Source organism: Convolutriloba macropyga, chromosome 2 (assembly GCF_964194025.1).
Source record: "Convolutriloba macropyga chromosome 2, txConMacr16.3, whole genome shotgun sequence".
Lineage (NCBI taxonomy): Eukaryota > Metazoa > Xenacoelomorpha > Acoela > Convolutidae > Convolutriloba > Convolutriloba macropyga.
In genome coordinates, this window is record NC_134469.1 from 23595059 (window position 1) to 23617668 (window position 22610).

Sequence of the window (22610 nt, forward strand, 5' to 3'; positions counted from 1 at the left end):
ACAGTAGCATAAAAAATGTTGCAAACAAGTTGCAAACTGGTATTAACCCAAGCTGCCCTGTTTAGGAAAAAAACATGATGATACCATACTTGAGCCCACCATAACTTGTCGACATGCTAAGCATGTTTCTAGGACTTACATTTAGGATTTCTAGAGAAAAGGCCAATCCCTGACCCAGAATTTTGACAAGATTTGTTGATCTGTGTCTGAAAACATTTGATTCCAATTAAAAGGGCACATTTATAGGTTTTCCATGTTATTACGTGTCACATACCTACCTCGCTCACAGGTAAACACACAAGTTGAAGCTGCATGTTTTACCTTTCATGTTAAGCCATACATTAGATCCATACCAGCTGAGAGGCATAGAAAAGTTCAGAGCTCAGGTACTTGAGCTTGAACAAGTTCACTTCAGATTATAAACAGTCTTACTTCATAAACAGACTCACTCCAAAGCTTTACCACTTTCTATAGAGCTTTTGTTTGTATAGTAAATCTAGCTAAAGTTCTCCGCACGTGACCTAGCTCGGCAGCAAAAACCGTGCAACAATATTCTGACTTCAAAATTCTGTGCTCATTAGTTATGAAAAGTAAATCTCACACCCATTGGCAATTTGCATACCAGCGAAATTGAAGAATGCCATAATTTGCTATTATGTATTCTGGCAGTTTAGAAAATTCAGCATTGCTGGTTTGGCAACTGCGTTGTTCAGATACTTCATTGAATACATGCGGTCTTCTAAAATAAAAATGAATTTTCAAATGCATAAGGACTCTCGGTTAATGTCCGATGTGCCTTTCTATTAACACCGCCCCATCAAAATCGCTCAAAAATAGCCTGTCATCATAGCCCAAATTCGAGGGACAGAAAAGAGGGTTTGACTAATGATAAATGTCTGATGTGAAAGCACCCCCAAGTTATCAAATGCTTAATGAATCAGTCAGTCACCTCAACTTAAAAACTGCTTGTACCATAAAAGGCATGTAAAATTATCTGAGTCGCTCCTCTTTTTTTTCAGCAGTTACCTAAAAACTAATTTTTTTACTAGTCAAACAATAAATCAATTGGAAGTTCCTTCACTTCATGTACTCTTTTATTGCTGAAAAGCCAAGCTGAACTGCCAGAAAAGAAAAATGTACTTGCTGTCAGCACTCTCAATTGCCAGTTTAGATTTCGCGGACTAAAATATGTCCAAACGAATGAAAATTTCAGGTTGGCTTTGCTACAAATTAACCATTTAAGGCTTTGAAGCACTCATTTGAAAAAAAACTCTGCTGGCAGTATATCGGATTTCATCCCATGATCTCAAATTTTATCATGTACATAATGCAAAATATTACAAAATTCAAATGTTTCTGAAAAATGAGATGAAATTTAAAGACAACATAGCCGGCAAATTGCCAGAAAATAGCCGCCGCTGACGCACATCTGAATTGAAACAAAAAAAAGGAAAGGATAGAAACCGACAGAATTGTTTGCCAAGGTTCAAAAAAAGTTCTAATTCGGTGTGAAGTTTTTTATATTCTCAAATTATACTTAATTCAGCTTCTAAATTCAAAGCCTAATGAACCTCGATAACCTAACGCTCTATGACATAACGACAGGGCTTTTAAGGTTCATCCTGTTTTAGATTTTGGTCTTTTGAAATCGACCGTAATCACTACATTCAATCAAACGTGAAAATCATAAATTATGTAACAAGAAGAACATGCTCAAAAGATAAAGAGAATAAAAAAAACATAGCAGGACAAGTCCTGACACAATTAAAAAAAATTTTATTGACTAAACAAAAAACGACTCAGAATAGAGTATGAATGGATTTATAAAACCAATTAGAAAAACCTTAAAAAAGACCTTAAAAAATTGCTAACGAATTCCAGAAGCGACTCGAAGCGGCAGATAGGTTCAAAAATTGAGAGTGCTACGGTTTATCATGAGAAAACTCATAATACTAAACTAAACAAAAAACTGACAGAATGGAGTATGAATGGATTGATGAAACAAACCATTTGGAGAATATTCAGGTAAAAGTGAAAAAAGTAAAAATCGTTGTCAAAATGGCGCATGTAAACAAAAACCACAAGCGAGAAAGCAAACTTTAGTTCAAACACCTTTTTCTCACTCTACTTTAAAACTAGAGCGGAAGAATTTCACGCCACAAAATCATTCGCTTTTTCGCTCCAAGACCTATTTCGGCGTAACCAAAAACATTTTGACCAAAAACGCCTTGGAATTTGACTTAAAAAATCATGAAAATGAATGAACAGACCTTTGAAAAAAGACATGAATTCCAGAAACGACTCGAAAAGTCAGATAGAATCAAAAATTGAGAGGGCTGCGAACTACCATGAGAAAACTAATAATACTAAACTAAACAAAAAAAATGACACAGAATGTAGTATGATTGGATTGATAAAATCATTCAGAAAAAATCGGAAAAAAGTAAAAAAAAATATCAAAATGCCGCATGTAAACAAAAAATCACGAGTGAGAAACGAACTTTTGTTCAAACACGTTTTCTCACTCTACTTTAAAACTAGGGCGGAAGAATTTCATACCGCAAAACCACACCCTTTTTCGCTCCACTGCCTAATTCGGCGTGACCAAAAACATCTTATGCAAAAACGCCTTGAATTGGACTTGAAAAATTATGAAAATGAACGAACAGACCTTAAAAAGACATAACTAATGAATTCCAGAAGCAACTCGAAGCGTCATATAGGATCAAAAAATGAGAGGGCTACGAATTATCATGAGAAAACTAATAAAATTAATCTAAAGAAAAAAACTGACACAGAATGGGGTATGAATGGATTGATAAAAACCATTTCGAAAATAATCAGAGAAAAGAATCAAAAAAATTAAAAATCATTGTCGAAATGCCGCATTTAAACAAAATACTATCGAGAAAGCGAACTTTTGTTCAAACACCTTTTTCTCAATGTACTTTTAAACTAGAGCGGAAGAATTTCAAGCCGAAAAAACTCGGTTTTCGCTCCACTACCTATTTCGGCGTGACCAAAAATGTCTTGACCAAAAACGCCTTGAACTTGAATTGAAAAATCATGAAAAAGAACGAAAAGACCATAAAAAAGACAACTAATGAATTCCTGAAGCGACTCGAAGTGCATGATAGGATCAGAAATTGAGTGCTACGAATTATCATGAGAAAACTCATAATACTAACATAAACAAAAAATGACACAGAATGGAGTATGAATGGATTGACAAAAGCCATTTGGAACATAATCAGATAAAAGAATCGAAAAAAGTAAAAATCATTGTCAAAAATGCCGCATGTAAACAAAAACTAGCGAGAAAGCGAACTTTTTTTCAAACACCTTTTTCTCACTGTACTTTAAAACTAGAGCGGAAGAATTTCATGCCGCAAAACCAGGCGCTTTTCCGCTTTACTACCTATTTCGGCGGGATCAAAAACAACTTCACCAAAAATGCCTTGCATTTGACCAGAAAAATCATGAAAATGAACGAACAGAACTTAGAAAAGACATAACTAATGAATTCCAGAAGCAACTCGAAGCGTCATATAGGATCAAAAAATGAGAGGACTACGAATTACCATGAGAAAACTCATAATATTAATCTAAAGAAAAAAACTGACACAGAATGGGGTATGAATGGATTGATTAAAACCATTTCGAAAATAATCAGTTAAAAGAATCGAAATAAGTAAAAATCATTGTCAAAAATGCCGCATGTAAACAAAAAAAAACTAGCGAGAGAGCGAACTTTTTTTCAAACACCTTTTCCTCACTGTACTTTAAAACTAGAGCGGAAGAATTTCATGCCGCAAAACCACTCGCTTTTTCGCTCCATTACCTATTTCGGCGGGACCAAAAATAACTTCACAAAAAACGCCTTGAATTTGACCAGAAAAATCATGAAAATGAACGAATATAACTTAGAAAAGACATAACTAAGGATTTCCAGAAGCAACTCGAAGCGTCAGATAGGATCCAAAATTGAGAGCGCTACAAATTACAATGAGAAAACTCATAATACTGACCTGAAAAAGATAGAACTCCACGTTCAATTGTGCGAACCAAAAGACAATTTGTGAAAGCATACGGGACTAATATCTTAAGAATATAAACTGAATTTTTCAAAAGAAACGGAATACTAGAAGAGAAAGAATAAGAAACATACCCGGCAGATTGCCGGAAAATAGCCGCCGTTGATTCCAATAAGCATGATTGGGATTGAACGAATAGAATATATGAAAAAAAAATTTTTGTACAAAAATATTTTTTAAGTCCGATTTGTTTTGATGGCATTTCGTAGTTGAACATACTTCTGTTTCTTAGAGAGAGGCTACAGGGGCTACTATCAACACCAATAAGCATTAGAGGTGTTAACTAAGACTTATAGGAACGACGTTCAAATAGCGGGCATCTAAAATTGGGCTTTATGGGTTTATCCCCTTTCTATTTCTGACTTCAATTTTTTATACCGACTCTGTTCATTCTGAATTGCTTTGCTTAGCAACTGATGTTCAAATTCACTTTAAGCAGAATGAGAGAAGAGAGAAATTAGCCTAGAGAAGTCAAAGATTTCACGCAAAATGTCGAAAAAGCGGCAAAAATGGTAAAGCGAAAAAAAGTTTGACGAAGTAAAAAAAAAAAAAATACGAGCGCAATAATAGCCGGCTGAGAAGATGAGGGCAGCTATTAATAAAAAAGCACTATATGTTGTTTTGGAGTACTTGTCTTTTGTTGGAGATATCCTAGACAAAATCAATAGAAAGCATTGCAAAAATTTAGTCAACAAAAAGACAGAAGAACAGACTATAACTCAAAAGCAAAAAAGTTTAAAATCAAAACAGATCCCAACAGTACTCGCAGAAACAATAACCAGTCCAAAAATTCGGAAAACTCTCAGTGACGCACTATGAAATCAATAGCAAACAAAATCTTAGAAAAAACTCAAATCTGTTTTTAACAACTGGTAAAATCAGAGCTGATAAAACTATAGGTCTTAAGATAGTCATAGAATGATACAAGCTAACATGCGGAGAATGTGGCCTGAAACGAAACACGAAAAAGAAACAGAAATTGAGAAAAAAGAAACAAAGAATTAATTGAGAAAAGTAGAAAGACAAATAAATCTCATTATTAAGGATCGGAGACTACGAAAAACTATATAGCTATCCAACTGTACAGATTAAAAAGTGAAAACAGTTCAAAGATTAGCAACATAAAAATGTTTCGCGAAATGTAAAAAATTTTTAATTGCACTTATGAAATAATTTTTGTAAATTTTAAAGAATGAATGCCACACAACGATTCAATTAATAGTAAAAAGACATTAAGATCCCTGACGGTGCACGAAAAAACCAAAAGGCCAAAATCGGGCAGGCATGTGTACAATTCTATAGAACAGAAAAACTCACGCAATAAAGGAGGCACTCAATGCATGAAATATTAAAGCTAAGTTGCCATATGCACTTAGTGCTGGCAAAACATTCGCTTTAGGATTCAAAAATGAAGAAACTGACCGAAGCGCATAATCAAAAACTTATCTCGCTCAGAAAAAATAGTTCACATGGCAATTTTACTCTTTCGCTTTTAGGTCAAAACAGTACTTCCGGTTAAAAAAACTTCAAGAAAATCAATACTCTTCTTCGAGTCGAAAAGAAGCGTCGTCAAAAAGAAAGCACCCCAATACAATTCAATTTCTTTGAATTGTAACAAACAGTGAGAGCTCCTAAATAATAGCCGTTGAGAGGCTGACATCGACTATTAAACAATGAGAGAAAAACAGGCCAACAAATAGTGAACATATTGAACATATGCGTCTACTCATTAGAGCCATTTTTTCTGCATTCATTGAGAACTGTTTGCATTTGTCGTTCACTCAATTTTTTCAAAGAACGTTCCTTATTTTCTAAGAAATCAAGTGTTATTTTTTTAAATTTTCTGTTCAATTAATCGAAAACTTCATCAGCGCAATCAAAACATGTATCGTCGGCAAAATAGAGTATTTTACTTCCGTACTTCTTCAGATTTCCTTAAACCCTAAGACATTGATTTGAAGGCTTTAGTGTTTTCGCAAAAATCTTAATTGAACGGAAAACAGCAGCTGCTGACTAACTTTACTTCAGATATTTTATCGTGCTAAAAATTTTTCCTTGAAAATCAAATTAGTTTACTACACTTACGAGCATCAAAAAGTTTTGCAACCCCTAAAGTGATGATATTCGTCCACATTTTCCACCGATTTTAAGTTCTTTTTGTATACCGGACTTACAGGAGCTATTTTCAGGGTAAAAAAATTTAAATGAGTTCGAAAACCGAACTTTAAAGGACTTCGTATTGATCATTCGACAGCTCTTATGGATTAATCGACAACCAGTAATCAGAACCAATAATAGCCGTTGAGAGGCTGACAGCGACTATTAAACAATGAAAAACAGGCCAACAAACTGTGAAAATATTGAACATATGCGTCTACTCATTAGAGCCATTTTTTCTGCATCCATTGAGAACTGTTTGCATTCGTCGTTCATTTAATTTTTTTCAAAGAACGTTCCTTACGTTCCTTATTTTCTAAGCAATCAAGAGTTTTTTAATCTTCTGTTAAATTAATCGACAACTTCATCAGCGCAATCAAAACATGTATCGTCGGCAAAATAGAGTATTTTTACTTCACGTACTTCTTCAGAGTCCCTTAAACCCTGTGATATTGATTTGAAGGCCTTAGTGTTTCCGTAAAAATCTTAATTAAACGGAAAACAGCAGCTGCTGACTAATTTTACTTCGGATATTTCATCGTGATAAAAAAATTTTCCTTGAAAAACAAAGAGCATACCCGGCAGATTGCCGGAAAATAGCCGCCGTTGATTCCAATAAGCATGATTGGGATTGAAAGAATAGAAGATATCGAAAAAAAGATTTTTGTACAAAAACATTTTAAGTCCGATTTATTTTGATGGCATTTCGTAGTTGAACAAACTTCTGTTTCTTAGAGAGAGGCTACAGGGGCTACTATCAATACCAATAAGCATAAGAGATGGTAACTAAGACTTATATGAACGACGTTCAAATAGCGGGCATCTAAAATTGGGCTTTATTGGTTTATCCCGTTTCTATTTCTGACTTCAATTTTTTATTCTGACTCTGTTCATTTTGAATTGCTTTGCTGAGCAACTGATGTTCAAAATCAGTTTTAGCAGAATGAGAGAAGAGAGAAACTAGCCGAGAGAAGTCAAAAAGATATCACGCAAAATGTTGAAAAAGCGGCAAAATGAGGTAAAGCGAAACATTTTTTTTATTGGGCGAAGTAAAAAAAACATAGCAGGACAAGTCCTGACGTACAATTCAAAGAATTTTCATTGACTAAACAGAAAAACTAGACACAGAATGGACTATGAGTGAATTGAGAAAACCATTTTAGAAAAAATCAGATACAAAAATAAGAAAAAAAACAGAAAATCAATGTCAAAATGCCCATGTGGCAAAATTCAAAATCACTTTTAGCAGAATGAGAGAAGCGAGAAACTAGCCTAGAGAAGTCAAAAAGATTTCACGCAAAATGCTGAAAAAGCGGCAAAATGGTAAAGCGAGAAACATAGCTGGCAGATTGCCAGAAAATAGCCGCAATAGCTTCATAGATCTGCAGTCTCAAAAAAACAGTAAGATAGACCAAAAAAACTTGTCTTTTCATTGAAGCCTGATGTTATATTTTGATTAAAAATCTGTAATTTTTTGCTGCCTCTATTAGCTGCTCTCAAATAACCTTCATTTAGAGTGACACACACCCATTTGACCTTATCTCTTTGAATTAAAGTAAATTAAAGTCAATTTCAAAGTGAGGAAGTCATTTTTGAGAGTGAGGTAAGTCAAGTGTGACCTAAAATTTAATCACGCGAATGAACGAAAAAACTCGCTCCACTAAGAGTGAAAAATGACGTCACGCACGCAATTCAATTGAAATTGCATGAACAAATGAACAAAAAGCAGATTTGAAGTGATTGTGACGTCATATGGTCGTAACAAAAATCATGACGACGAAATAAAAAAAAACCAAGAGAAGGCCAATAATAGCCCCAGCTATCGCTGTGCGGCTATTAAAAAGTTCGACGAAGTAAAAAAAAATAGGAGCGCTATAATAGCCGGCTAAGAAGATGAGGGCGGCTATTAATTAGTTTACTACACTTACGAGCATCAAAAAGTTTTACAACCTTTAAAGTGATGATATTTGTCCACATTTTCCACCGATTTTAAGTTCTTTTTGTATACCGGACTTACAAGAGCTATTTTCACGGTAAAAAATTTCATTGAGTTCGAAAACCGAACTTTAAAGGACAGCTCATTCGACAGCTCATTAATCATTCGACAGCTCTTATGGATTAATCGACAACCAGTAATCACAACCAGGAGCTTTTTTACTATCCTCACAATCAATGGAAATGTACAGTTCCTTTCGCAATAGAGGTCTAAAGCTTCCTGTTCATTTCGAAACAATCTTTCAGAAATTAACTTTCCAACCCGATAGATTTTTAACTATTCAAAACATCAAATTAAAGAATTAGCAAAATCAGATTTTCACATGTAGCTTATTGAGTTTCCCATAATGCTCATCTGATCTTCAGGGGGGCTAACTTAGAAACCTCAGATTCCCTCAACTAAGATGACATGTAAATTGTAGGTTAAATAAACACAAACTTCGATTACCATAGCTTTTGATTTTTTAGGAACCAACCAGTCGCGTGTGGGAACATTTATGCTTCGCGTAATGTACAAGTAAAATGACTATTCAACCTAACAGTTTTAAGATCTGTCGCTGAGATAAAAGACTTGTAAGTATATCAATCATGTAAGCATATGATGAAGCAACTTGTGTGACTAACAACACTTTTCTCTGCGTGGGACTCGGACAGGACGGGGAACTCCAGTTGACAGGCATGGCCAGTGGAGAGTAGCATTGCTAAAACAGTTACATGTATTGCATAATTTCTGACCACCAACACAGAATAGGGAATTCATTCATCAAACAAATGTATGCTCAACAATAAGGCCTACTTGAAACCGAAAGACGTTGTCAGTTGGCGTGCCAATCAAAAGAGATAGTTAATGAATGTCGAGTAATAACTTAGGTAATAAATCTCGTGCACTCTACATTTCCTGCAAAACTGAGATGTCCCTATTAAAACTTTTGGCAAGAAAATAATCTCTGAACTGAAAGTTTTGGACTTTTTAAAAATATACAGTGCTAAAATTCTCTCGTTTCCTTTTTTATTTCAAGCTCCATTTCGTCTCCCATAAATGTAGCCTTGTTGCTCGAGATAAAACAATGCAATAGATGAGCGATCGTCGTTGAAGTCTCAATTGTCAATGCGTCAAAGGCGCTCTCATCAGGCATACCCTTTTTGGAATGCCCTTTTTATGATCACCATCATTTATCCCGCTTCTAGATAGAATGAATACAGCTTCACACAACAACCTGCCATCATTAGACAAACAACTAGAAGACCTCGTCATTCCCTTAGCATCGTTTTGAAAAAGATGATTTTGCCAATAGATATGTTTACAATCAAGTGTCAATTAACAAAAAAAATTACAATATAGGACATTTCGAAAGGTAAGCATTTCAAAAACTTCAACGGAGAAATTTTTTCTCAATCTAAAATTTAACTTTGAAAAAAATTTCTGTATGACTAGAAGCCGCATAATTGTTCCCACATTTTCAGAAAAAAAAGAAGATCTTTCTGCCAGGTCCTTTTTTTGTACAAAATTCTTGATTTTTTTGAGCGCATCCCAGACTAACCAACTTGCACAATCATTTTAAAACTTTCTGCCTCAAAATCACGGAAAGCAGATTTTTCCAGAATTTTTCCTATTTGACAAAGTGAGATATTGAAGTCCGACCATTTTGACTCACTTTTTACCGCTTCAACGAATTTTTTAAAAGACATTTTCAATACATTTTGGCATTTTCAATACGCAATTATTTTTAATTAAGGTTCTCGTTAAACGGGAAAACATTGCGGCAGTATTTTTTTGTTTAAAAAATTTCGATATACTGAGAGCGGCCCATATCTATCATATCTATATGAGTGCCACAAATTAATAGCTCTCTGAGGCTAGAAATAAAGACGCAAATTTGTCAAAGAGCTCCAGCTAATAAAAAACATAAACCGACTAATGTCGGAATTGCTCTCGAACAACAGGCGGGTACAAAAACAGTTGCCCCCGGTATTCAAACCATTGACCTCCAGCTTTATAACCACATGCACTACCGACTGTGCTATTTGGACCTTACTATGGCTATGCTGCAACCAACTTTATATTAGCAACAAGAGAGCAATAGAGATCACTCAAAAATGAAGAACGAAAGCGTGAAAAAGTCACTTGAGAATCCAAAGAATGTTCTAGAAGAAAACCGCAAAATGGTCCAGCATAAAATTTGCATAGAAAAGACCAACACGTTTACAATAATTGCTATGAACTTCGTTCAAGAGCAATTAAAAAGTAATGACAGCTCTGAAAATTTTTTCTCAATATTGAAATTTTTTTAATTTTCGGCAAAACCTCCACCACATCAATTCCAATATCATCCGTTATTTTTCATAAACATATGCAGCATCTTTCAATGCTCCTTCAATCTACAATAGCAAACAAACCAATTTTTCAATTTAAAATTTAAATTGAAGTTTGCCAATTTAAAATTTTTTAATGTTCTTTGTGCAGTCATATTGCTGCTCGCCTGTTCTCCTAAACTCAGAAATTAAATTAATCTCAAAACCCGTGGATGATTCTTCTGTATTTATATTGTATATTGATTTATATGTCTGATAAAATAGCAAAATATAGCTCACAGTTTAGAAACCCAGAAAAGAACGTTTAATGTAAAAACCCATCGGGAGAGTTCTGTAAACAAAGGCAAATTATGTAAAAACAAAATAAATCGCCTACTTTCTATGCATAATCCCGAAATTTTCCCGTGTTTCCAAAAATTTTTATGAGACAGAAAACTTTTGGATTTTTAGCACATTTATAACACCCCAACTTTTGGTGTCAACTTTATTTCGGCAAAAATGATTCGGATTACAGGATTATGAGCTCAATCATAATTTTCTTTTTCCGCTTTACTTTACCGTTTTACTTTTCCAGCCTTATGACCCCGTTAATGTTCTCAAATGTACCAATTCTGCTACTTACGATGCATAAGAAACCTGAGATCAGAAGAAAAATTGACCGAATTTCTGTTTTTTTTTCAGTATCAGAAAGTGTTCTAATATGGCATGCAGTTTCAGTTAGATTCTAAACTATGCTTAAATCAGCTTCTAAACTGAAAGCTAATAAGCTTAATACCCACATCAATGAGCAAACACTCGTATGAACTTTGATAACCTATTTCTCGATGACTTAATGACCGGGCTTTATCGGTTTATCCCGTCTCTTTTTGATTTGGATCTTTTGACTTTGACAGTAATCACCACATTGCGTAATTGAAACGTATTCAATTGAAACAGTGAGGGAGGTAAGTCAGAAGCCGAACTTGAAAAACGTGACTTATGTAAAAACGAAAAACGTGATCAAAAGGTAAAGCGAATTTAAAAACAACTGACTAAACGTCGGAAGAATTGCTCTCGAACGACTAGTGGGAGCTCTAAACAATTGCAGCCTGCTACAGTCGGGGGGTCTAAATGGGACTAAGAAGTTCAAAAGTGGGCTTCAAATAACGACATTAGAGGTTAACATATACCACTGTTTAGATTTAAATTGAAAAATGGCACCACTTTCAGTGCATTTTCATTTGACTTTTAGTATTAAATTGCCGCCAATTGAAATCAACTACTTGAAATAGTGATTGAATAATTCTAATGCCAAACATACCTGGCAGATTGCCAGAAAATAGCCGCAATAGATTCGTAGATCGACAGTCTAAAAACAGTAAAAAAGACAGGACAAAAAATCGTCTTTTCATTGAAGGCTGATCTGTTATATTTTGATTAAAAATCTGTATAAGTTATTGCTGCCTCTATTAGCTTATCTCAAATAACCTTCATTTAGAGTGACTCACACCCATTTGACCTTATCTCTTTGAATTAAAGTAAATAAAAGTCAATTTTAAAGTGAGGATGTCATTTTTGAGAGTGAGGTAAGTCAAATGTGACCAAAAATTTAATCACGCGCATGAACAAAAAAACTCGCTCCACTAAGAGCGAAAAATGACGTCACACATGCAATTTAGTTGAAATTGCATGAACTAGTGAACAAAAAGTGGCTGTGACGTCATATGGTCGTAACAAAAATCATGTCGACGGAAAAAAAACATAGCAGGACAAGTCCTGAAGTACAATTCAAAGAATTTTCATTGACTAAACAGAAAACTAGAACTAGAACGGACTATGAATGGATTGGAAAAACCATTTAGAAAAAATCGAAAAAACAGTCAAAATCAAAGTGAAATTGCCGCATGTGAACAAAAAACCACTAGCGAGAAAGCGAATTTTTGTTCAAACACCGTTTTCTCTCTCCTTTAAATTTGGAGCGAAAAAATTTCACACCACAAAACCACTTGCTTTTTCGTTCCACTTCCTGTTTCAGCGTGACCAAAATCAATACTCCAATTTGAATTCAAAAATCATGAAAATGTGTGAACAGATCTTTAAAAAAAAGACAGCGCCCCAATACAATTAATTCTTTGAATTGTAAAAACCCAAGAGAAGGCCAATAATAGCTCCAGCTATCGCTGTCCGGCTATTAACTAGCAATCGCTTCAATGAACTTTGATAACCTAATGAACTAGGACTTAACGATCGGGCTTTATGTTTATCCCGTTTCTTCTAATTTAGCTCTTTTGACATTGACCGTATTACTATATTATGCAATTCAATGACTGAAAGACCTTAAAATCCATTCAGATGAAAAAAAGTGAGTGAGGTAACACGAGTGAGTGAGTCAAACGTGAAGGTTCAAGACTTATACAAAATGAATGACGTGAACGAAAGGTAAAACGAATTATAAACGAAAAAAGAGCGCGATTGAGAGGCAGACGGCAGTCATTAAACAACCATTTGAAAGGAAATTACAAAACACCTCAAAATGGGTCAAAAGTTGAGAAAAAATACATCGTTTTTCCTATAAAAACTACCTCAAAATTACTATCAATCAAATCATCAAAGGATCGTGAAAACTAATTTGTAAGTTGACAATAAAGCTTGTAACATACATCATTCAGTTTGAAAATGGCACCAGTTTCAGTGCATTTTCAATTGACTTTTAGTATTAAATTGCCGCAAATTGAATTTAACTGCTTGAAATAGTGATTGAATAATTCTAATGCCAAACATAGCTGGCAGATTGCCAGAAAATAGCAGCAATAGATTCGTAGATCGGCAGTCTTAAAAAAAGAGTAAAAAAGACAGACCAAAAAATTCGTCTTTTCATTGAAGGCTGATCTGTTATATTTTGATTAAAAAACTGTATAAGTTATTGCTGCCTCTATTAGCTGATTTCAAATAACCTTCATTTTTGACATTGAACGTATAACTATATTATGCAATTCAATGACTGAAAGACCTTAAAATCCATTCAGATGAAAAAAGTGAGTGAGGTAACACAAAGAGTCAAACGTGAAGGTTCAAGACTTATACAAAATGAAAGACGTGAACGAAAGGTAAAACGAATTATAAACGAAAAAAGAGCGCGACTGAGAGGCAGACGGCAGTCATTAAACAACCATTTGAAAGGAAATTACAAAAAACCTCAAAATGGGTCAAAAGTTGATAAAAAATACAACGTTTTTTCCTATAAAAACTACCTCAAAATTACTATTAATCAAATCATCAAAGGATCGCGAAAACTAATTTGTAATTTGACAATAAAGCTTGTAACATACATCATTCAGTTTGTTTACATATCGAAGAGCATTCTAAGCTACCTTTTGGAAAAAATACCCAAAAAACGGTGTAATACTGCACGCTAAACACAAAACGTAGTCGAGATATTATTACCATTAAAATGGTGAGGTTTAAGACATTAAACATTAAAATAAATCAAATTGAAAATAACTAAAAATATTCAAGACCGCATTCAATAAATTGCGTGAAAGAACTTAGAAATCCATTTAGTTGAAACAGTGAGTGAGGTAAGTCAGAGTCAAACGTGAAAATCTTGACTTATGTAAAAAACGAAAAACGTGATCAAAAAGTAAAGCGAATTGAAAAAAAGAGCGCCTAAATAATCGCCACTGAGAGGCTGACGGCGGCTATTAAAAAAGTGACAAAAAGTGCAGTCCAGTCGTCTCTTGAAAAAAGTGTTGCATTTTCGCTCACTTTGATGGCTCGAAAAAAGTAATCGTTGTCATTAAAGACTGAAAAGAGTAAAAAATCTAAATTAATTAATTTTATATAGACATCCAACCAGTTCTGCTTTCCCCATTTTCTGTGTGTTTGTTTCACATAAAAGTTTTTTTAACTGTTTCTCATTGAACTACATGGTTAATTTATCCAACTTTCACACTGTAGCAAATGATTTTCATTACCTTAATATAAGTTTTTTAATAAAAATATTTAACTCTTTCTTGCGACACATCTAAACAGAGCGGCCTTGAAGATTAGAGCTATCCTGGTTATTTTACGTTCAAGGTTGAAACTAGATTCCGCAAGACAGTCGCATTGAAATTTACTGCAACCAGCAGGAAGGGGCCCTGGAGAGCCTTTGAACTTACGTATTCCGAAATTCGACAAATCAGATTTCTTTGGATTATCAATATTTGAATGAAATCAAATCGGAGAGAATTCATGTAATTATTTCAAACTAATAACAGACTCCAAAGTGATTTTTTTCTGAAGTGTTATTATCTTTCACCAACTTAAACAACGTTCCTTAAGAAGAAACAATGGGAGTTTCAAACCAGATTGGCCTAATCATTTTGACTCAATATATTCATAAGGCAACGCTGACGTGAAGTGAAGCAGAAACCCTCAAAACTCCTAGTTAGGGTCTATCTATGGCGCAATATTCGAACTCAACCAACCTATTATATTCATTTTCAAAAATATCTTGTCAATTCCTTTTCAAAATTTCATCTTTTAACTTAACCTACTTACGTTTGTTATTGATTTGAGAATAAATAGTCTGCAATTAGAAAACATACCCGGCAGATTGCCGGAAAATAGCCGCCGCTGATTCCAATAAGCATGATTGGGATTGAAATAACAGAAGATATTGAAAAAGAAAGATTTTTGTACAAAAACATTTTTTAAGTCCGATTTATTTTGAAGGCATTTCGTAGTTGAACATACTTCTGTTTCTTAGAGAGAGGCTACAGGGGCTCCTATCAATAACAATAAGCATTAGAGATGGTAAATAAGACTTATAGGAACGACGTTCAAATAGCGGGCATCTAAAATTGGGCTTTATGGGTTTATCCCGTTTCTAATTCTGACATCCATTTTCGTACTAACTCTGTTCATTTTGAATTGCTTTGCTGAGCAACTGATGTTCAAAATCACTTTTAGCAGAATGAGAGAAGAGAGAAACTTGCCTAGAGAAGTCAAAAAGATTTCACGCAAAATGTTGAAAAGGCGGCAAAATGAGGTAAAGCGAAACATTTTTTTTATTCGACGAAGTAAAAAAACATAGCAGGACAAGTCCTGACGTAAAATTCAAAGAATTTTCATTGACTAAACAGAAAACTAGACCTAGATTGGACTATGAATGGATTGGGAAAACCATTTAGAAAAAAGTCCGATCCAAAAAATCGAAAAAACAGTTAAAAATCAAAGTGAAATTGCCGCATGTGAACAAAAAACCACTAGCGAGAAAGCGAATTTTTGTTCAAACACCGTTTTCTCACTCTACTTTAAAATTAGAGCGAAAAAATTTCACGTCTCAAAACCACTCGCTTTTTCGCTCCACTTCCTGTTTCGGCGTGACCAAAATCACTACTCCAATTTGACTTCAGAAATCATGAAAATGAGTGAACAGATCTTAAAAAAAAAAAGACAGCGCCCCAATACAATTCAAATTCTTTGAATTGTAAAAAAAATAGGAGCGCTATAATAGCCGGCTGAATAGATGAGGGCGGCTATGAAAAACAGATGAAATATTTGCGACATGGCACTTGTTTTTAGTTGTTCCGAAAATCTGGCTCACGTGTATGCTTTTGTTCTACTCTCTTTGCTAATCAAGTAAGGTTTGTGGACTTTCAAACCAAATCATCTTTAGGATCTGCAAACAGAGGTCTAAATAATTGCATTATTTTAATATAAGTTGACATAGCAAGTTAAAAATGGCCTTCTCTTATTTTTTTAATTTCATATAATTTAAATTGTATTGGGTCGCTGTCTTCATTTTAAGACCGGTTCACAAAATTTCACGATATTTGAAGTCAAATTTGAGTAGTCATATTAGTCACTCCGAAGCAGGAAGTGAAGAGAAAAATCCAGTGTTGCGGCCTATATGTTCCTCTAACTTCCAGATAAGGTGAGAAAACGTAGGTGATAAAACGGCGCGAAAAAAATCATTATTTCGCCAGCATTTTTGTAATGATGAGCTGCAATTTGACTTAATTTTGTTAACTGTTTTTCGAGTATCTTATCAGGTTTTTAATGGATTGCCTCAGCTAGTCATTTCTAAATCTAGTTTTTTTTGTTTGGTAACAGAAAAGTCTTAGAATTGCAACTCAGGACGCCCTAAGACCATACTTCACGCTCAACTAAGATCTGTCTTTTTCTTCATCAGTTCGAGACTTGACATAAATTTCGCACGTGACGTCATTTTTCACTCTTAGTACGGCGAGTTTTTTCATATGCGTGATTAAATTGTTCACACATCACTCCAAAAGTGAATAACGTTACTTTCAAACAAATTTTTGCTTGCTTTAATTGAAGCTCTTCCTAGCAATCTTCCCGCTGTTATAAGAATGACATCAATTAGTGACAATCAAATCTAACCGTGAATACGAAGATGGATATAACATCTGGCTCAACCGTGAAATTGAAAGATCCTTTCCGTGAAAACTCCAAATAAAACAAAATGTTCATGAAAAAAATTGTCGTTTGCAGTGATATGATAAATTGTGTGTATATACGAATGTGGGAACATTGTACTGCGCAAAGAATCATGCAATCCTTCTTGTTTTCGTTAAAAAAGGACTACTTTTGGAAATAAAAGCTTCGTCTTAGAGGCCAGCAAAAAATTCCATTTTAAAATCAAAATTCATGTTCCGAACATTGTCAGATGAGAACGGATAAATGTCGAAAAAAGTCAAAATATTAAAAGAAAAAGGCCAACAGCGGAAACGCAAATTAAATTCATCTATTTTTGGCTATTGATCTAATAGAGCATTAGCTTTTCTAATCCATAAGGAGTTTTATTCAACCAAAACCCGAAACCTTTTGATAAAAACATGATAAAAGCTTAAGGATCCAAAAACGGAAAGGAAATATAAAACGCATTGTTGCGACTAAGAATTAATTTTTATAATTCATTAAGAATCTCAATTACCATAAACAGCAACGAATTTTCAAATGGAGATTTTTAAATCAAAACAATAGCAGGCCGCCGTAAAATAGCCGCGGTTGACACCTGACCGACGGTAAGATTTGATCAAGTGGAAAAAACATAGCTGACAGATTTCCAGAAAATAGCCACAATAGCTTTGTAGATCTGCCGTCTCAAAAAAACAGTAAAAACATACCACAAAAATCATTCTTTTATTAAATGCTGAGACGTTATATAGTAAAAGATAGTAGAACAAACAACAAAACAGATTTATTTTTTAAATGCTGAGATGTTATAATTTGATTAAAAACCTGTATAAATTTTTGCTGCTTCTATTAGCTGCTCTTAAATAACCTTCAATTAGAGTGATGCACACTCACTTGACCTAATCTCTCTTTGAACTAAAGTAAAGGAAAGTCAATTTCAGAGTGAGGAAGTCATAATTGAGAGTGAGGTGTCACGTGTGACCAAAAAATTTAATAACTTGAATAAACAAAAAAACTCGCTCCGCTAAGAGTTAAAAATAACTTCACAAACGCAATTCACTTGTAATGCAGGAACGAATGACCAGAAAGTAGATTTGAAGTGATTGTGACGTCATATGGTCGCTACAAAAATCTTCAGCAATATTAAACTAAATCATACAAAAAATACACAATACCCTAGAAGCGAAAAAATTAGAAAAATTCGTTTTCAATCTAATCTCGAGGCAACTCAAAATTGAGGCAAAAACTAAGGAAATTGGAATAAATCCGACGATTCACAAAAAAAACACTTTACACAATTCGAAAACAAGCGGTGTCAATGAAAATAGCTACCTTGAAGAAAAATAAATTGACCAAAATGACGCCGCACTAAAGCGACAAGACCACAACAAAAACAAAGCCGCCGATTGCCGAAAAATATCCGCCGTTGACGCGCTTGATGCACATCGGGATTGAGACAGAAAAAGAAAAAAAAGAGATAAATTGACCAAATTTTTTTCTGTTTTCTTAGTGTCAAAAAGTGTTCAAATTTGGCGTGCAGTTTTAGTTAGATTCTCAAACTATACTTAATTCAGCTTCTAAACTGAAAGTAATAAACTTAAAACCAAAGTCAGCTAGCAAACACTCTTATGAATTTTGACACCCTAACACTCAATGACCGGGCTTTATCGGTTTATCCCGTCTTTTGAATTCTATCTTTTGAGTTGAAACAGTGAGTGAAGTAAGTCAGAAGTCAAAAGTGAAAATCGTGACTTATGTAAAACGAAAAACGTGATCAAAAGGGAGGCTGAAAAAGGAGAGCGCCCAATTAATAGCCGTTGAGAGGCTGACGGCGGCTATTAAAAATACAAGACAAAAATCAACTCTCAAATTTTAAAGTGTCAAAACAAAGACATCGATTCCATTCCTACATTTAATTGTTAACCATGCACTTTTTCCTCCTTAGCAACCAATGAAACCTTTCATATTTGAGCCCAAATAATCAGAAAAAATACAACCAATTTTCGCAAAAACCAAAGAACTGACTTCCACTTCTGATCATTACCAGCATATAAGTCACCAAAACCAATAGCTGCGCACGGAGAACTTTCTTCCATTTAACTAAATCTTCATTTGCAACCAAACAAACCTGTCAATATTTGATTAGACAGCAACAAGTACAACAAATATATGCGAAACTTAAAAATTCACCAAAATTTTCGAAAACGAACAGCGTACATTTCATAGAAGACAATAACTATGACCTCTAACAATTAAATGGATTCTTCTATGCATACTTAGCAAATTATCAGACCTGTCATAAATGAATATAAGAGTTAAGACAACAAAGTGACAATTAAAAATTTGAAAAAAAAATCGACAATGTTTCTTCAAAACAATAAGTGTCAAAGTCAGAGCAACCACTGGCTTCAAAATGGAAAATTGAAATAAAAAAATTAAATCTCTATTAGGAACCTATGAAACATAATGCTCTCTATTAGGAACTAATGCAATTAAATGATAAGACAACAAAGCTCAATAAATACAGCAAAAACTCAAAAAGTGTTCTAAATTGTCGTGCAGTTTCAGTTGGATTCTATAACTACACTTAATTCAGCTTCTAAACTGGAAACTAATAAGCTCAAAACCAATGTCAGCTAGCAAACACTAACGAACTTTGATAACCTAATTCTCAACGCCTTAATGACTGGGCTTTATCGCTTTATCCCGTCTCTTTTGATCCCGTCTATTTTAATCCTTTACTTTGACAGTATTCACCACATTGCGTAATTTAATGCGTGAAAAAATTTGAAAATCCATACAGTTGAAACAGTGAGTGAAGTAAGTCAGAAGTCAAGCGTGAAAATTGTGACTCATGCAAAACTAAAAACGTAATCATAAGGTAAAGTGAAATGAAAAAGCGCATAAATCATAGCCCTTGAGAGGCTGACGACGGCTATGAACAAATACGTATAATTTTAATACCACTTAAGAAAAGAAACGCTTGTATAAATAAATAGAAATTAAAATACGCGTAGAAGTTAAATACGCACGTAAAAAGTCTCCCGCTGAAAAACTGAATTTTTTCAAACACCAATTTTCTCACTCCTCTCTACAGCGAGCTTGGAAAGAATCACGTCTCAGACCTGCTCTATTTTTCTCTCCCTTTAATGCTGCAGCTTGACTATAATCACGACTCTAATTTGACTTCTCACTGAAGTGAAAAACCCGGAAAAAGAGCAGATCTTTAAAAAAAAGACAGCACCCCAAAACTTTGGATTGTGGAAACCGGGGAAGGCCAATAATATCCTCAGCTATGGCTTTGCGGCTATTAATCAAGAAAACACTTACAGCGTAGATTTTTTAAGCTTCGCAGACTGTTCTATTGTGGTGGGCAATTTCATTGAATTTGTTAAACAGTGAATTCGGCCTCTAAATTGGAGGACAATACGCTTAGTACTGACATGAGTTAGCAGTATACTCAAAGAGACGCTAGCAACTTAAAACACTAAGCTTTATACATTAATTCTTAATACCCGAGGTTTTATCGGTTCATCACGTTTCCTTTGATGTCTATTTTTTACCCTGAAAAAATTTGCCTTAATTCGTCAGCGAAATTATAAATTCCATTCGGATGAAACACTGAATGAAGGAAGTCAAATGTAAAGGTCCGGACTTATGTCAAACGAAAAAAAGTAAAACGCACTCAAAAACGTACCAGAACAAGTCCTTAAAAATAATCCAGAGAAAAACGAACATTCAATGAGCTGGCCAGTAGATCCATTGAACATTAAAGAGCCAAAGACAGTTTATAAAACTTGAAGAACAGTAATAGCTAACTTCACATATTTCTGCAAACGTATGTAAAGAAAAATCAAAAATGTCTTGCCAAAACCTACAGAACAACTAACTTGCAGTATAGGAGAAATCTGGTTGGAGGCATGAAATAGCGAAAAAAAAATTGGCCAAAATTACTAAAATGTTTGCTTTAGTTGTTGGAGCTTATGTCCTCCAGAAATTCTAGCATGCATAAGGCCTCTATGAACTTTCACTAACATCAATTTTAGACTCGTTTAAAAAAATAGCAAAAAATTTAAAACGACAATTTTGGGCATTTTTAAACATTTTTTAAAACATTACTAATACATTTTAAAAACATTTTAAAACTTACTAAGACCTTTTTACCCTGAGCTTAAAGATTCCTAGCAATTTTGACGCACTAAGCACAAGTAAGAATACGACATCCATCTAAAAGCCTATAATGAAACTTAATGCCCACTGGGCTTTACCTGTTTAAATCGTTTTGAAAGCTCGAAGTCATGAAAAATGTGTGAAAACGTCTTGCAAAAAAAAGACAGAGGACAGTACAAGCCGAATTCTTTGGATTGTAAAAAACAGCCAGAAAAGCAGTCAAGTACTCTCTAAGATTTGAATGAAAAGATTGATTTAGAGGAAAGCAGACAATATTGTTGTTTTTGCTTTGAATGCTACCAATGCACTTCAGCTGCCTAATACTTGGAATCAGAGAGGAATTTAGATCACTAAAAACGCAAGAACTGAAGCGTGGAAAAATCCCTCGGAAAATCAAATCGCGTGAGAGAGAACATTCTTGAAAAACTAATCAAATAAACATAGCCGGCAGATTGCTGGAATAGCTGCGAAAGAACAGACCTGCGTGCCATATAATAGAGATAGAAACAGATAGATATAAGTTGAAAAAGGTATCGCCTGCGCTCAAAAAGCTATGTAAAAAACATTCCGCGATAAACTAATAAAGCTTGTTAAAATTCATTGCGCAGAAGCCCTTTCATTAGGGACGTTTATTACACATCAGTTCCTTTGAGCTTAATTTAAAGCAAATTAAACCTAAGTGCAAAAAGTCATTTTATTGAGTCACGTATGATCAAAATCTAATCATTCAAAAACTATTGCTAGAGAGAGAGAGAAATGACGTCACGCGCGCAAAAGCCGTTAGTGAAAGGAAGGAGTAATTCAGAAAATTTGACTTTTTCAGCTTTGCTGTGTGACCAAATGTAAACGAAGAGTGTCGGACGAAACAACATAGAACTCCGGAAACGACCCAAAGAGTGGTCTTTGTTCGTGAAAGAATTACCTTATAAATCAAATGATTCCTAAAATGACAACTAAAAACAACAAAAAAATCAGTAAAAAAAAGATAGCCCGTAAAACCAACTGAACTAAAAAATACATTAAGTCTAAATATAAAACAAGCCAAATATTTTGTACGCAATTGAAAATATCAAAGCACGCGAAGAGCAAAAATCAAACCATGTTAGGCTCCCAAGACAACATTTTAGAACAAAAATTTGAATACTGCAAGAAATTGTTTCAAAATTTATCAATATCCGCAGGTTCTCTCACTCGAAACACTATATTACATTATAAAAACAGTAATCAATTGGTAACTTAATAAACTTTGTCGCGTTAACTATAAAAATTAGTTGTCGCCTGGAAGCACAATGAACGCAATAAATCTAAACAATGACCAAAAAAATTAAATGGAATCGAAATTAATCATGAAAAAGACTAAAGAGACAGAACAATATTCAAACGCAAAAATTCGTATGTTACCAGAACCAAGCCCTCAGAACGTTTGCAGAAAAATATCTTTGTTTAAAACTTGTAAAAATGAAGCTAGCAAAAACC

The 22610-nt window shown here is 34.2% G+C and overlaps 2 protein-coding genes across 4 annotated transcripts in view; both read right to left on the bottom strand.

The window, feature by feature from the left end:
* Positions 1-22610, bottom strand: part of LOC142358300 (bridge-like lipid transfer protein family member 3B) — a 381846-nt gene that overhangs the window by 252799 nt on the left and 106437 nt on the right. The gene's annotated exons all lie outside the window — the stretch shown is intronic.
* LOC142358238 (uncharacterized) overlaps positions 1-22610 on the bottom strand; it is a 33461-nt gene that overhangs the window by 2047 nt on the left and 8804 nt on the right. Inside the window, exon 6 of the mRNA XM_075409683.1 lies at positions 8871-8947. Within this exon, the coding sequence (XP_075265798.1) occupies positions 8871-8947 (77 nt within the window). The remainder of the gene's footprint in view (positions 1-8870; positions 8948-22610) is intronic.